The sequence below is a fragment of the Mustela lutreola genome, chromosome 10 (assembly GCF_030435805.1).
Source record: "Mustela lutreola isolate mMusLut2 chromosome 10, mMusLut2.pri, whole genome shotgun sequence".
Lineage (NCBI taxonomy): Eukaryota > Metazoa > Chordata > Mammalia > Carnivora > Mustelidae > Mustela > Mustela lutreola.
Genome location: NC_081299.1, coordinates 78,138,484 through 78,153,958, shown reverse-complemented (window position 1 = coordinate 78,153,958; position 15,475 = coordinate 78,138,484). Strand labels below are relative to the sequence as shown.

Here is a 15,475-nt window from a genome sequence, read left to right as displayed (position 1 = left end):
ATAGCTAGTTCAGCTCTTGTTCCATGAACCCGAATTTGGAAAACCATGGTAAAAATTACACATAATTAGGTCAAAAGCAAGACTATATTATTAATTTGCCTAGAAAATTTCATGAAGACAAATTTAGGCCAAGTCTGACTGAATTACCACAGAAGAAGAATGAAATATGGTTGATGGAAATCAATATTTTTGATTCTATTTTATTGTAATCAGACTAAATGACAACACTGCTTTGATACCCCAGACCTCATCCATTTTTTTCTCCTCTTAGTATTGCCCTGATCTATGTTCTCTTTAGATTATTGTAGAAAAGGCCTTTAATTTGATTTCATGGGTTTCTTACAATATTAGTTCCATTAACATACCATGGTAGCAGCTGGGTTTTAGCCAAAAAAGATGTAGTGGATTCGACTGTTGTTAAAAAAATATTTACTTCTCCTCTCTCCCTGCTGTCATAAAAGCAGTATATGTTACTATCCCTTTTATGCTAGACTTAACCATGTGATTTGCTTTGGTCATAGGAGTATGACTTGACTTTGGACTCAGCCTTATGACTTGCTTTGATCAATGTGCTGCAAGCAGAAAATTGAAAAAAGGTTCTGCATCTGGGCTCACCCTCTTGCCATTTCTGTCATTTCCAGGAGAAGAGGAAAAACTACTTGTGTTGCAGCCCAACTCAGAGGGAGAAGTCAGTCCCAGCAGGACCTGTAACCTGAGGCAAAGACCCAGTGGTCCAGCCTACATTTGACCTTCATACCCACAAGCATGTGAATAAATGCCTATGGCCATGTTTGGCACATTGTGGCACTAGATGAAGAACATAAGAAAGACAGCGCAGGACACACGGGTGGCTCAGTCGGTTCATATGCCTTTGGCTCAGGTCATGATATCAGGGTCCTGAGCTTGAGCCCCACATTGGGCGGGGGGGGTCCCTGCTCAGTGGGGAGTCTGCTCTTCTGTCTCCCTCTGCACCTCCTCCTGCTTGTGTTCTCTCTCTCAAATTAAAAAAAACTTAAAAAAAAAGAAGAAAGATTGTGCAAGTGCTTGTGCATGTTATAACATTTTTAAATGATTATTTAGATGTGCATTCTGAAGAAACAAATTTTCTGAGTACAAGAATCAAATTTCCAAAAACTAGTTCTGAAAATAATTAATTGCATACATTAGAAATACTTTTAAAAACAAGTTTTCAAAGTCATTCTTGGCTGGTGGACTGAATCGTCATTCCGGATATATTCTTTTCAATATCCTCTATAAATATTCTCAGCTGTATACCCAAAACCATGGTGACAGGATCCAGACAACAGCTCAGGTAAATGGAAAATGCCTCCTCCCAAGAAATGAGGTTACCAACTCACAATTTGTTGAATGTTAGTCCCTTAAAAGGGAGTATACTATTTTTTTAAAGCTGACCTACCTAAAGAGTCTAAAATATCCTTTATATCTGTAATTAGACAGTCCAATTTGTAATTTTCTCGATGAATGGGAGCATCTGTTTCTCCATAGCCTCTCAGATCAAGCGCTACAACTCGATATTCACTTTTAAATTCCCTTAGTTGGTGACGCCAAGAATACCTGCAGGAAATAAGAAACACTAAAAATACCACAGTAGCAAATCCAGAGAGTAACATAGCTTTTCTACGTGGACAACTCTAAGAAACTGTCTATTTTGAGAAAGGTTATAAAGGCCATCTGTGAGCCAGAGGAAGGGACATGTTTCAGAAGGGATCACTGAAGTTCTTTATAAAAATTTATTGTTGTTTTTTTTTACCAGCTCCAGTGGGGTGTAACAGACGACCATTATTTATAGACACTACAAAATATTAGATTCTAAAACTAATATACTTCTATATGTACTTAAGAAATCAATTTTCGAGCCTTCCTTAAATAATGCTCACAGCTATCAGGGAATCTGTACTTACATATGCTTCTGTGGAGAAGATCCTGAAAGAGTACAAGCAAGTGTGATATTAAAAATATTTAAGGGAGGGGTGCCTGGGTGGCTCAGTGGGTTGGGCCTCTGCCTTCAGCTCAGGTCATGGTCTCGGGGTCCTGGGATCCATCCCCATGTTGGGCTACCTGCTCTGCAGGGAGCCTGCTTCCCCCACTCTCTCTCTGCCTGCCTCTCTGGCTGTTTGTGATCTCTCTCTCTCTGTCAAATAAATAAATAAAATCTTAAAAAAAAAAATTTAAGGGGAGCTTGGGTGGCACAGTCAGTTAAGTGTCCAGCTCTTGGTTTCAGCTTAGGTCAGGATCTCAGGGTCATGAGATCTTGGGCTGCATCAGGCTTGCGATGAGCACAGAGTCTGCTTGACTCTCTCCTTTTCCCTATGACCCTCCCACTTGTGCTCAATCGCTCCCAAATAAATAAATCTTAGGAAACAAAACAAACAAACAAAACCCAAAAAGACCCACACACTTAACAGCCAAAATGGCACTGGCATTAACTGACCAGTTAAAATGGCCAGCATTGGGGGGTTCTGGGTGGCTGGTGGGTTAGGTTTCTGACTTTGGCTCCAGTCATGATCTCAGGGTCCTGGGATCAAGCCTGGCGTTGGGCTACCCACTCAGTGGGAATCCACCTCTCCCTCTTCCTCATCTTCCTCCAAACCCTGGCTTGTTTTTTTCTTGTTTGTTTGTTTTTGTTTTTTTCCCTTTCTCTGTCAAATAAATAATTTTTTTTTTTTAAGAAAAAAAAAAATGAATGGCCAGTGTGCTACAGCCAAGTCCTGGAGACCTCTGCAGCGCCAGGTGCCCCCCGCTCCCGCACCCCACCGCCGCCGCTGTGCTTGATCAGGGAACTGCGGAATTAAATGAAATAAAAAGACCCATGAGACTTTCTTTTCTTTTCTTTTTTAAATGATCTTATTTTTAAATAACCTCTGTACCCAATGTGGGGCTCAAATTTACAACCCGAAGATCAAGAGTCATGTGCTCTACCAACTGAGCCAGTCAGTCACCCAGAACCAAGAGATTTTCTTCTTCAAACAAGCAACATTATTTTGGATAACAAAGAGGAAAAAAAAGATGCGGATTTTTCAAAGTGACTCAGTATGTTGTGGAACTCCACACTTGATCTTAGCCAAAAGACTGAGAAGTGATTGTTGTGGAACGACAAATAGGCATTTAAAAAATGGGTCCGCATGCACATCTGTTCATGGAAACAGTGTAGAATTATCTGACATGAGCCAAATGGGAGATAACTGTCTGAAAAGATTTTTGGAGTGCAATAGCCAGGTGCACACAGGGATCTGCGATTGTAAGCCAATAGTGAGAGAGAGACTGCCAGGTGAGGTGTCACAAAGCAGTAAGATCAATGAAGCAAACTGTGGGCTTTACATCAACAAGTCCTCAGGAAGAGTGTCAGACACATATTTGTAATTATGCATGGATACAGAATATTTGACTTATTATCAGGATACCTATGATTTGTGAAAATCTGAAAAGGATTACCAATGAAGACATATTTGAAAATGTTAAGAAAAAGTATGTTTCCTAGTGAGATCATAGCAATCTTACTAATCTTGTCTTTAGGTTGCAACAAATGAAGCAGTGTGTTTCCTCAGAGAATCTCATCTGTCAACAACAATATTATTTTCTCATTAGCCTTACTTAAAAATTTCAATTGATTTTTTTTATGTCTTTGTAACTGGAGCCTAACTCGTCCCTCTTCAGAGATTACCTCATGCCTAATCAATAAAGTTCTGCAGATTTAAGCTTTTAAATATTTATTTAATCACTTTTCCTGTCCATCCCTACTATCATTACCTTAATTCAGGCCTCCATTAATGCGGCAACCTATTGATTGGTCTGTATGCATTTCACTCCCCCCAGTGCTGTCTTCCACAAAATCAGACTGAGGTCGCAAATGTCATTTCACTGCTTAACATCTTTTCTTCAATCCCTACTATAGGCATAGCTCAGAGATCTACAGATTGGTTCCAGACCACAACAATAAAGTAAATATCACGATAAAGTAAGTATAAAAGTTATATTTACATTGTAGTCTATTAAGTGTGTAACATAGCATTATGTCTAAAAACAATGTATAAATTGGAATTTAAAAAGTATAGCTTGACTGATGAATCACAGATATGTACCCCTGAAACAAATAATACATTATATGTCAGCAATAAATAAATAAATAAATAAATAAGCTCATATGAAAAAGTTCAAAAAAAGAAGAAGTATTGCTTGTATAGAACTTTTGAATCACTATATTGAACACCAAAAATTAATATAGCACTGTATATTAACTACACTAGAATTAAAGTTAAAAGCATAACAAAATCAGAAAAAGAAAAAAATACTTTATTGCTAAAAAAGTGCTAACCACCATCTGAATGTTTAGAGAGTTGTAATCTTTTTGCTGGTGGAGGGTCTTGCCTCGATGTTGATGTCTGCTGACTGACCAGGGTGGTGGCTGCTGGAGACTGGAGTGACTGTGACAATTTCTTAGAATACAACAATGACGTTTGCTGCATTGATTGACTCTTCCTTTCATGAATGATTCTCTGTAGCATGTGATGCTGTTTGATAGTGTTTTACCCACAGTAGAAGTTTTTTCACAATTGGAGTCCGTCCTCTCAAACCCTGCCTCTGCTTTATCAACTAAGTCTATGTCATATTCTAAATCCTCTGTTGTCATTTCAGCCATCTTCCCAGCATCTTCACCGGGAGTAGAGTCCAGCTCAGGAAACCACTGTCTTTGCTCATCAGTGAGAAGCAGCTCCTTAGCCGTGAATGATCCATCAGGAGTTTACAGCCATCCAGTCACATGTTCAGGCTGTTTCCACTACATCTGCTGTTCCTGCCTCCACTGGAGTCCTGAGCCCGCCAGGTCACCCATGAGGGCTGGGATCAACTTCTTCCAGACTCCTGTTCATGTTGACATTGTGACCTCTTCCCATGAGTCATGAAGGTTCTCAGTGGCGGCTAGAATCGTGAATCTTTTCCAGAAGATTTTTTATTTGCTTTGCCCCCAGATCCATCAGAGTCATCACCATGGAAGCTACAGCTTTATGATATGTATTTCCTATAGAATTAGGCTTAAGGAGTAGAAATTACTCCATGACCCACGGGCTGCAGAATGGATGTTGTGTTAGCAGGCATGAGAACAACAGTAATCTCGTTGTCCAGCTCCATTAGAGCTCCTGGGTAACCAGGTGCATTGTCAGTGAGCAGTCATATTTTGAAAGAAACCTTTTTTTTTTTTTTTTCTGAACAGTAGATCTCAACAGTGGATTTAAAATATTCAGCAAACCATGTTGTAAACAGATGTGCTGTCATCCAGGCTTTGTTGTTCCATTTATAGAAAACAGGCTGAATGGATTTAGCATAATTCTTAAGGGCTCTAGAATTTTCAGAATAATCAGTGATCATTGCTTCAACTTCAAGTCACCATCTGTATTAACCTCTAACAAGACTGTCAACCTGTCCTTGAAATTTTGAGGCCAAGTGTTAACTTCTCTCTAGCTAGGAAAGCCCTAGAAAACATATTCTTCCAATAGAAGGCTGTTTCATCTACTTGAAAATTTATTGTTTATTGTTGCCACCTTCAGGACTGATCTGAGCCATACCTTCTGCATGACTTGCTGAAGCTTCTACATCAGCACTTTGCTTCACCTTGCACTTGTCTGTTCTGAAGATGACTTCTTTTCTCAAACCTCATGAACCCACCCCTGTTAGCTTCCAACTTTTCTCCTGCAGCTTTCTCACCTGCCTGAGCCTTCACATAAGTGAAGATAGTTAGGGCCTGGCTCTGAATTAGGCTCTGGCTTAAGGGAATGTTGTGGCTGGTTTGATCTTCTACCCAGACCACTGATAATTTCTCCATATCAAAAATAAGGCTGTTTCACTTTCTTATCATTTGTATGTTCATTGGAATAGCACTTCCAATTTCCTTTAAGAACTTCTTCATAGCAGGGGCGCCTGGGTGGCTCAGTTGGTTAAGTACCTGCCTGGGTGCTTAACAGGGTCCTGGGATCAAGCCCCACCTCGGGCTCCTCGCTCCACAGAGAGCCCGCTTCTCCTTCTCCCTCTGCCTGCTGCTCTGCCTACTTGTGCTCTCTCTCTATCTCTCTGTCAAAAAGAAAAAAAAAAAAAAAAGAAATCTTAAAAAAAAAAAAAAAAAAAGAACTTTTCCTAGCATTCACAACTTGGCTAACTGGTGGGAGAGGCCTCGCTTTCAGCCTATCTCGACTTTTGACATGCCTTCCTCACTAAGCTTAATCATTTCTGGCTTTTGATTTAAAATGAGAGATACGGGACTCCTTATTTCATTTGAACATTTAGAGGCCATTGTAGGGTTATCAACTGGCTTAATTTCAATATTGTGTGTCTCAGAGAACAGGGAGAGCCGAGGAGAGGGAGAGAGATGGAGAGATGGCTCCATTACTGGTGGAGCCATCAGAACACACACAACAGGCATCCATCCTTAAGTTCACCATCTCATGTAGGTGTGGTATATGGCTCCCCAAGGCAATTACAGTAGTAACACCAAAGATCACTGAGCACAGATCACCATAACAAATGTAACAATAATAATTAAAGAGTTTGCAATATTGCAAAAATTACCAAAACGTGATACGGAGACACAAAATCAGAAAATGCTGTTGGGAAAATGACTCCAACAGCCCTGCTCTACTCAGGGTTGCCACAAACCTCCAGTTTGTGAAAACAATAAAAAATTTTAAAAATCCAAAAAAAAAAAAAAAAACCCAAACCAAAAACAAAAACCCCCAAACCAAAAACTGCAGTATCTGTGAAACACAATAAAACAAGGTCTGCCTGTACTCATAACATGCAGCCCAAGCTCATCACCATGGCAGACAAAACCTCCAAGATTTGACTAAGACCCAATCTTCCAGCCTGATTATTTTACACTCTTTGTCATTTGCTGTATGATCAAAGGAGCGGGCGGTTATATCATTCTTAGTACATGCCAGGGCACCATTCTAAGTGTTTCACATATAGTAATGTTGATCTGCAAAACAAAACTGTGAAGTAGATATTATTATTATCCCCACAGCAGACCTAAAAAATCCAGAGGCACAGAAAGGCTAATTGCCTTGCCAAAGGCCACAGAATTAGCAAAGAGCAGAGCAAGGATTCACACCAAGGTATTCTGTCCTGAGTCCCAGGTACACTGCCCCTGTAGCGGGAAGCCCCCTGTAGCGATCCAATGGCCATATTGCCTTTGACTTTGTTCCTGTGATATCTTCTGTCTGCAACAACATTCTTTGCCATTTCCCTGCTCCCCCAAATCCCTGCCCTTCCTCTTCACTGAACTCCTCACTCTGAGCATCTCCACTTCCAGGGGAACCCGCTGGCCCCCACCTTTCTCGGTGGGTTGGGTGAAGCCCTTCTTACTCTCCCACTTGCACATACACTCTTCAGGGGACTGGGCATGAGCTTTACAATGATCTACTGCGTCGGGTGCTTCCACTCAATATTTAGACTATGTAGGTGCTCAGTAAAAATGTGTTGCATAAGTGAAACAAACAAATGGAAGGACTGAGTCTTGACAGTGCTAGAAGGACCAGCTGCTCAATAAAACTCTGCCCCAGTTCAAACCATGAGGCAGGGATGACTAAAGTTCCCAAGTTCCTGTTGGGGAATTTATAGTCAACGTCTGTGAAATTTGACTCAAAGGAATGTGTAGAATCCTGCAATATTTTACATTTAAAATTGCATTAGAGATTATACAAACATAATACAAGCATATTTCATTCTCTTATTAATAATTTAAATTGTCTTACAAATAAATTCAACTATTGCTGTCATCCATAGAGGAGCCAAACAATATCTTCAGCATTTCTAAGAAACAGGGCAGCTGCTATTTTAATAAATCGCAAAAAAAAAATCTTAAATGTAACCTTCCCAGAATTCACAAAGCATATTTGATTCACCCACTAAGCTGAAAAAGAAATCACCCCAGAGATAGATGGATGGGCATCTCATTCATATGATAGTAAACAAAATTGAGCCCCTTGACCCAGAAATGAAACATATTACAAAATCAGTAACTCAGGGGCACCTGGCTGGCTCAGTCCACAGAGCCAGAGCATGTGAAGCTTGATCTCAGGGTCATGAGTTCAAACTCCACACTGGGCAAGGAGCCTACTTTTAAAAAATCAGTAATTCCTAAAAATATTACAAAGAAACACAGCTAGCTATTTTCATCCACATTTTTTTTTCTGGTACCTTCAGGTATTAGCAGATGATTCTTCTCAAAAAAAGCAACCCCCTTCCTAGTGATTACTCTTGACATAAGAGGACTTCTGGTTTACCAGGATAGCCACATTCAGATGTAGAATATCCTTTTCCCCTTCACAACAGAGAAAAGGCCATAGTCATCAGCCTCTGGGCTCAGCTGTGTGTACCAAGAGCCCTCCCTTGCCTCAGCACTTGAGTAATGACGAATGCACTCCGTACAGCTGGTGATGAAGACAACTCAAAGAAACTGCCTGCATCAGCTCCAAATATTTTTAAAAGCGATGCAAATTGAGGTGGAGAGAGAGTGGGAGAAAAACCATCTCCTGACAAACAACTTTATTTTGGGATAATTTAGCTAACAGTCTCCAAGATGCAGATCCTGTTTGATGTTTCCTTTAGATTTTAAGAAAGAAGACCCAGAATTTTTATTGTTTTCATGTAACATCTTATATTAAATGTCATCAATTCTCAACAGCTATTCTTAGGTAATGATGATAAATGCAGAAAATATTTTGCATGTGTACAGTGCTTTTCTGTTTAAAATCATTTTTATACACATTGCCAATTTATGATTATTTTGTTTTCATTGTGTCAAATATTCTGACCTACTTGATCTACAAATAAGCTTATAGTTTCATATGTATTTAGGCAAAACTTGATTAATAGAGGAATAATATTTATACTTATTATGCAAATTTGAACTGGTTTGAAATGTCAGACAGAGTTTCTTGCTTTGTTGTTTTTGGCTTTTAAAGAAGATAGAAATGCAAGAGAATGGGCTTTTGAAAAAAGAGAGGAAGGCCAAGAGAGAGACTGGAAGTGGTTTAATCAAAACGACTTTTTTCTGAAATTTATTTAACATTTTTCTGAATGGAGCATCTGAATGGAATCAACTAGACTCCTAATAGGTAATAGTGGCAGTCTGACCAGAAGGAAGGACAAAGTTCAACACAGAAGTCTTGGTTTAGGGTATGACATAGTCTAGCAGAGGTTTCTGATTATCAGCAATCCCCACGTAGTTGCTTTTAGACTTTCCCTAAACAACCGGATAGCTTTGAGATTAAGGGGCAGCAAAGCTTAGTAAATTCAATATGCTGTTTGAGTAGCTGAGCTATGGGGGTTCACTGTTTTTTGTTTTGTTTTTAAAGTCATAGCAAGGGAGTTCCCAGAGTAACACATCCAAGACTTGACTTTGCCAGAGCAAATTGGACTGATGTCCAGGGAGGGACCAGTGCTGGGCTTCTCCCAGGCTGTCTTGTCCACTGAAGATTAGAAGACACGTACAAGAATCACCAGGCATTTCTATTTTGTAAGGAGGCTCTTATGAAGAGTAAATAATGGGACAGTGGTGTGAAAAATGTACAAAAGTATCATTCTGAAATATGACAGACAGCACCAACTGTCCTCTATCAAAAGGATATCATTGCTACTTGCTGTTTCTTTGCAACAATTACCAAGTTGCTGAAGAAGTTGTAGATTTGTTTATGTTTATTTTTATGGTAACAACCTCACGTGTAAAGGAAGTGAAGTTCCCCAAGAGAAAAGAGCATCGATGAGTACTGGGGTTGCTGTGGGGTGGAAAGACAGAAGAACTTTTGAGTCTTTTCTTTCTACAAAGTTAAATATCAACCGCCCCCCCAACAGATCACGAATTTTATTTAGAACAATGATCCAAAATGTTAGAGGGAGGTGTTCTTGCGTGGTTAGCTAACTTTTAACACCCTCTTGAATGTTTCTATAAGGCGTGAAATTTGAAGGGTGAAAAGCTCTGCCTGATGTCCGATGATTATCATTCCTACATCCTGAGGACAAGCAGGAGAGGTCAGTTCTGATGGTCAAAGATAGGATATGCCTTACGCTCTGACCCTGCTGATTTCAGAAGGCTAGCTGTGAGGTTTAAATGAGAGGTAAGTAAAACACTTAGAAGAGTGCCTGGCACATAGTAAACAGTCCATAAATGTTAACTAGCAGCAGCAGCAGCATTCAAGAAATTATTTTTGCCCAGGTCTGGGACGATGGGCTATCTCCAAATGTCTTCATTACTCTCGCTCTTCAAACTAGAATTCCGCTATTCCGTATATTTCACCTCCTTTAGAATTTTAAAGATTTTGTATCATCTAAAGTCCTGATTTAAAATGCAGCTAGCTCTCAAACAAGTATGATCTCAGCGCACTTTAGTTAATAGTTTCTTAGGGAGAGGGGCCCTATTAATAAATGCCTGGCAGATGCTAGCCCCGGCGCGTGGCTCTCCGCACTGGGTGAACAGGAAGGAAGGAAGAAAATGAACATTTGCTGAGTATTCACTGGGGCTCTGTGAAAGGCCTTCTGCATATTTTGACTCTTTATCTTCCCAACAACTCGGTAAGATTATTGCAGATGACTGTGCGGGATCCTGCAGAGTAAGTGATTAAGCCAGAATTCACCGCCTATGTTACTTTATGCAGATTTGACTAATGCTTCCGACTTAAATTTTATTGTGAGCCAATCATGTCAAGCATGCCACTAACCGAGTCTACATACATACGCTTGAATTGCACTGGGCTGTTTACCACCTAATTAAGTTGTCTCCAGATGGAAGCACAGATAAAAGTTGAACATGAAAGCGACTTATGTTTATTCATGTAGGTGAATACAGAGGGGAGAAAAATCTTCATGATGGGGAAAAATCTCAGAAAAAAAGACATCTATAGGCTTTTTGCTCTGGAAAAATGATGAGGTCCATGGAGTTTTGCCACACTCCACTCTTTTCTTCAATACCTAATACTTCCTCATGCACTAGTGTTCTCAGTGTATTTATTAATTAAGTCTCTTTCACCGATAATGTATTAATTAAAGTGTATTAGGGTCATATTTCTGAGAGCTAGATGCATTTAAAATTAGGACTTTGGATAAGACAAAATCTTTTAAACTGTGAAGGAGGTGTACCATACGTAATGGTGAAATTCTAAGTGTTAAGAGTGCTAATAAGGGAAAAATTTGGTGACAGGGCATAAATCCAGACCTTTCAAAAGATATAACATATTCTGCCTTTCAGTCGGCTCGGAGGATATGGTTATTTTTCATCCATTTCTTCGCATTTAGTTTGGGAACTATCTTGAGATCATAGCCCTGTTGTCAAAAGGCTTGGTTGTCTTTTTACCACCATATGTAGCATCTTTTAAAAAGATATTCATATTTTTAAAGTTTAATCATATGTTGCCATCATCTGTACTTATTTGGCTCTAGGAGGTTCAAAGGAGAACAGAACATTTTCTTCTAGGTAACTAGCAACTGTATATTTTTGGTTATAGGTTTCTTCCTAATGCAAAATATTTAGGCCCTTAATTTATCCTGCATTCATGAGTTTGTTGTTACATGCATAGGAAATAGTTCGTCTTCAGTTTCTAAGAGTCCTCTTCTTTCTCCATCTTCCCCTCACCTGAGGCTTCTTGTAGACCTTCCAGATAACAGGCACTCTATACCTTTGATTTCTTTTCAATCTCCTTTCCCTGCCCAACGTGGCATATGGTCCACAGTAGACACTATGAAAACTGTTTAGTAACTAGTTCAGAAATTTGAAACACTAAACAATACTTCTTTTAATTTTTCACCAAAAAGAGAGAGAGAGAGAAAGAGAGGAAGGGAGGAAGGAGGAAAGAAAGGAACGGTGGGAGGGAGGCAGGGAGGAAGGACGGAACAAAATTAGGCTGGTACCACGCACATTTCATGAGATAGAAGGAAAACCATCCCTATTATTCAGGAGCATTCAGGAAGGATAACTGGGTAAGAGACCATAAAGTAAGGTTGATTAAAAGTCATAACAAGAAAATGACACTGTGACTAGACAAGGCCTTAATGCAAAAGAAAAAGTTGGTTGGTAAGTTTACCAGAATTCTGGAAATCCATGCAGCAGCAGCATAAGTGGTTTGCCTCTTTCACCAGCAGCAACATAATGAAATCTTAACCCCGAATCCTGTAGTACAAAAGAGAAGGCATGGGATTTTAGTGATATTTTGCCAAAAGTAGTGCATTCAGTATTTTAATTTCATTAGAGAAAAAGCTCATTTGCATTATTTTTAATATCAAGAAATAAAGTAGATATCATTCAATTTCAAAAAGAAAAAAAACTCCATGATTTATTAATAGAGTAAATTAGATTTACTTTTGTTGACATTTCCTTTATAGTACTTTCCCTTCTTGTTCTATTTACAAGGTCAATTTCTAAGTTACAAGCTTCTGGAACAATGTCACAATTTGTGACTTTCATCTTACTGATGTGTCACATTTCATCTCATTCAAATTCCACAGGACATGTAAATAATTCTGATCTGAATTTATATTCCTGCCATGTTTACCTCCTAGTCATGTACTTTTCTCAGCTTGCCCGTCAAGAGCTGTGCCATCAGTTATATAATTCACACCTCCTTTCCTTATTTTTAGTTCTCTCCTTCCCACATTATTATTTTAAGTTGAGAGTTGCATGTACAGCTCCCTTTGCTTCCTGCTCCTCATGTCACCTCAATGTATTTCTAACAGCAGAACTCTCTGAGTGCCCAAGACTTCTCTCTGCATGTGGGAGACAAGGCTGCCCAAGGAAAATAAAAGGCATGGGGGTGAGACAGGAATACAGCAAACACAAAGCAAACTGAAAAGAAGAAAATGGGGGGAGGGGAGCAAGAATGGAAAACAAAAATTCAGAAAAAAAGTGAAGAAAGAAACCGAGAACCAAGAGATGAGCACAGAGACTGAGTTTTACATCAGGTAACCCAAGCAAGAGGGTTTCCAGATGTAAGAAAATCTTAAAAGGTTAATTCAACCCCATCATTTTTACAGATTTGGAAACTAAAGTCCAAAGATATTCACATGGGTCATAAAGGTGCTTGGGAGCAGGGCTGTGACCAGAACCCCATTCTGTCCCACCTTAGAGGACAATATTCTTTCCACTCCATGGTTTCTGTCTCTGGGGGAAACTCTTTAGGTGGCCAGACAAGGAGGAAAAGCAGTATGAGGAATTCCAGAGGACACTTTTTCACTGCTTCCCCACCCCAGGTTGGACCAAGATAACAAAACTGACTTTGCCCTCAACTGCAGAATGCCTTTCTAGAAGTTTAGTAACTTCTTTTATTGGTGATGAGTCTTGTCCACTTGACTGGATTTAGTGAACAAATATTTTGTTACACTTCCTATGTACTAGGCACTGCTCTACGTTTTTATTTATTTGGGTTTTTCTTTGTTTGTTTTACAAACATCAATTCATTTCATCCTCATACATACTCCAGGCTGATAAGGGTATGAAAAATGTGCCCTTCGTCTTTTGAACTCTAGCAGCTGGACAGTGTATCTCCTAATAGGACTCTTGCACTTGGTGACATAAATAACCCCTCCTGTGAGGCTAGTTTGACAGGCCTGTGAGTCAGACTGCAGGGGGCATCCAGAAGGGCCATATCCCCTCACCACCTGGCGCCTCAGGAAATGGAATATCCGTGGGCTGCCGGGAGGCTTGGGACAAGCATGAACAGTTCCAGTCTGAATGCACGGTTGACATTCACTTTTTACTCCATTCTTTGGTCTCTGACATTGTAAGTCAGCTTCTTTGCTCACAAACATACACCATTTATTTATCGTTTCATGCTGGTAGGTCATCTGGGAATGCTCCGTTCTGCTACTCTGAATAACGTCCTATTTCCGTATTCTATTTACTCTTTCAATCTCTAATATTTGGGCAAGGACAGCCTCATGAGACAGTAGGGCACGACCAGGAACAATTCCCTACAGCTGATCTGAGCTCTAAAGGGCAAAAAGGTGACAGGAGAGACAGCCTTCCCTTACAGAGAGCAGAATCATTCTGGGTTGTTGTGGTGGAGCAGGAGGGGACTGTATTATATATAGGACCTGATGAGAGAACCCCCTTATAACCTATTCTCATTCTCTCAGTCTCTCTCTGTCTCTCTCTCTCTCTCTCTCTCTCTCTATTACACACACACACACATACACACACACACACACACACACACACACACACACACACACACGGTCTCGACCCCTCTCCCGCCACACCTCGCCCCTCTTGCCTTGCCTCCCCCTGGCATCTTCCCTGTCCCCGCCGCACGCTCTTGCTAGCCCCGGGAACACTAGGGGACGCTGGGCGTCATGGAAGGAGCAGCCCAGCGCGCTCTGCTCTCACGGCCGTCACGTTCCCTCCCGATACCGCCGGGCCCGCGCCGGCCTTCACCTTGATCCGCACGTAGCAGTGGGTACCCAAAGAGGGGTCGTTCAGACACGCGGGAGGGTGTTCCCGGGCGACCCTCCGGAAGGTCTGCGCGGGTCCCTTGCCGATGCTCCACAAAAGTTTGAGCAGGTAGACGGAGGCGCAGAGCCCGCAGTAGCAGTAGACCAGGGACCAGAAGAGCAGGGACCGGATCGTGACCGTCAGGCGGAGCAGGCAATCCCGCAGCCTCGCCATCGGGCAGGGCCGGCGGCGGGGCCCGCTGCCCCTCGGGGACGCGGGAGCAGCCGCGCTCGCTCGGGCTCCGGAGCGAGACAGCCGGCGCGGCGCGCGCCAGGCCCGCCAGCCGGTCCGCGGGAGCCGCGGGAGCCGGCTCCGCGCGCGCCTCCCCGCGGGCCCCCGGGGCGGCTGCGCTCGGCCGGCGTCCCGTGGCCCAGCTGCGGGCTCCCGCACTCGCGGTGCGCGCTCCGGGGCCGATGCGCCCAGCCCGGGAGCGCCGCCGGGCAGACCCCCTGCGCTGCGGGTTCCGCCCCGGACTGGGCGAGGCTGGGGACCGGCCTTCCTCCGCGGAGTGAGATCCCAGTTCTAAACTGCTCGGCTGCGGGGAAGATGAAGGGGAGACTTTCCCAGATCATCCTGGGAACCGCAGAAGGCAGCGCTGCTCCTACTTGGACCAGTGTTCAAGCCCTCTCCCTGCCCAGTTAACCGTTGGAATTTCATGAGGCCTTTTTTCTGGATCACAGAATTATGGGGCGCGGGGAGTAGAGGCAGTGAACAATTCTCACACTACATGGCAGATATTATTACTTTACTCATTCCTAACATTCCTCTGACGGTGTTGATATTGCCCAGCAAGGTTCAGAGTAGTTATCCGGCCAGCCAGGCCTCTCTGGTTCTAAAGGCAAGCCTCTGGAAAGCCCTGGTCTGTTTTCTATCCCTGAGAGTTTTTCCTTTGCAAGACTCTTACATAAATGCAATCATATAATATGTAACCTTTTATTTGTGGCTACTTTTCATTTAGCGAAATGCATCTGAGATTCAGCTATGCTGTTA

At 41.8% G+C, this 15,475-nt stretch overlaps 1 protein-coding gene across 1 annotated transcript in view; it reads right to left on the bottom strand.

Annotated features, from left to right (window-relative positions):
- Positions 1 to 14,764, bottom strand: part of EPHX4 (epoxide hydrolase 4) — a 45,309-nt gene extending 30,545 nt beyond the window's left edge. Inside the window, exons 1-3 of the mRNA XM_059137551.1 lie at positions 14,429 to 14,764; positions 12,084 to 12,169; positions 1,418 to 1,575 (exon numbers count right to left, since the gene is read on the bottom strand). Of these exons, the coding sequence (XP_058993534.1) occupies positions 1,418 to 1,575; positions 12,084 to 12,169; positions 14,429 to 14,659 (475 nt within the window). The 5' untranslated portion in view covers positions 14,660 to 14,764. The remainder of the gene's footprint in view (positions 1 to 1,417; positions 1,576 to 12,083; positions 12,170 to 14,428) is intronic.
- Between the last annotated feature and the right edge of the window lie 711 nt (positions 14,765 to 15,475).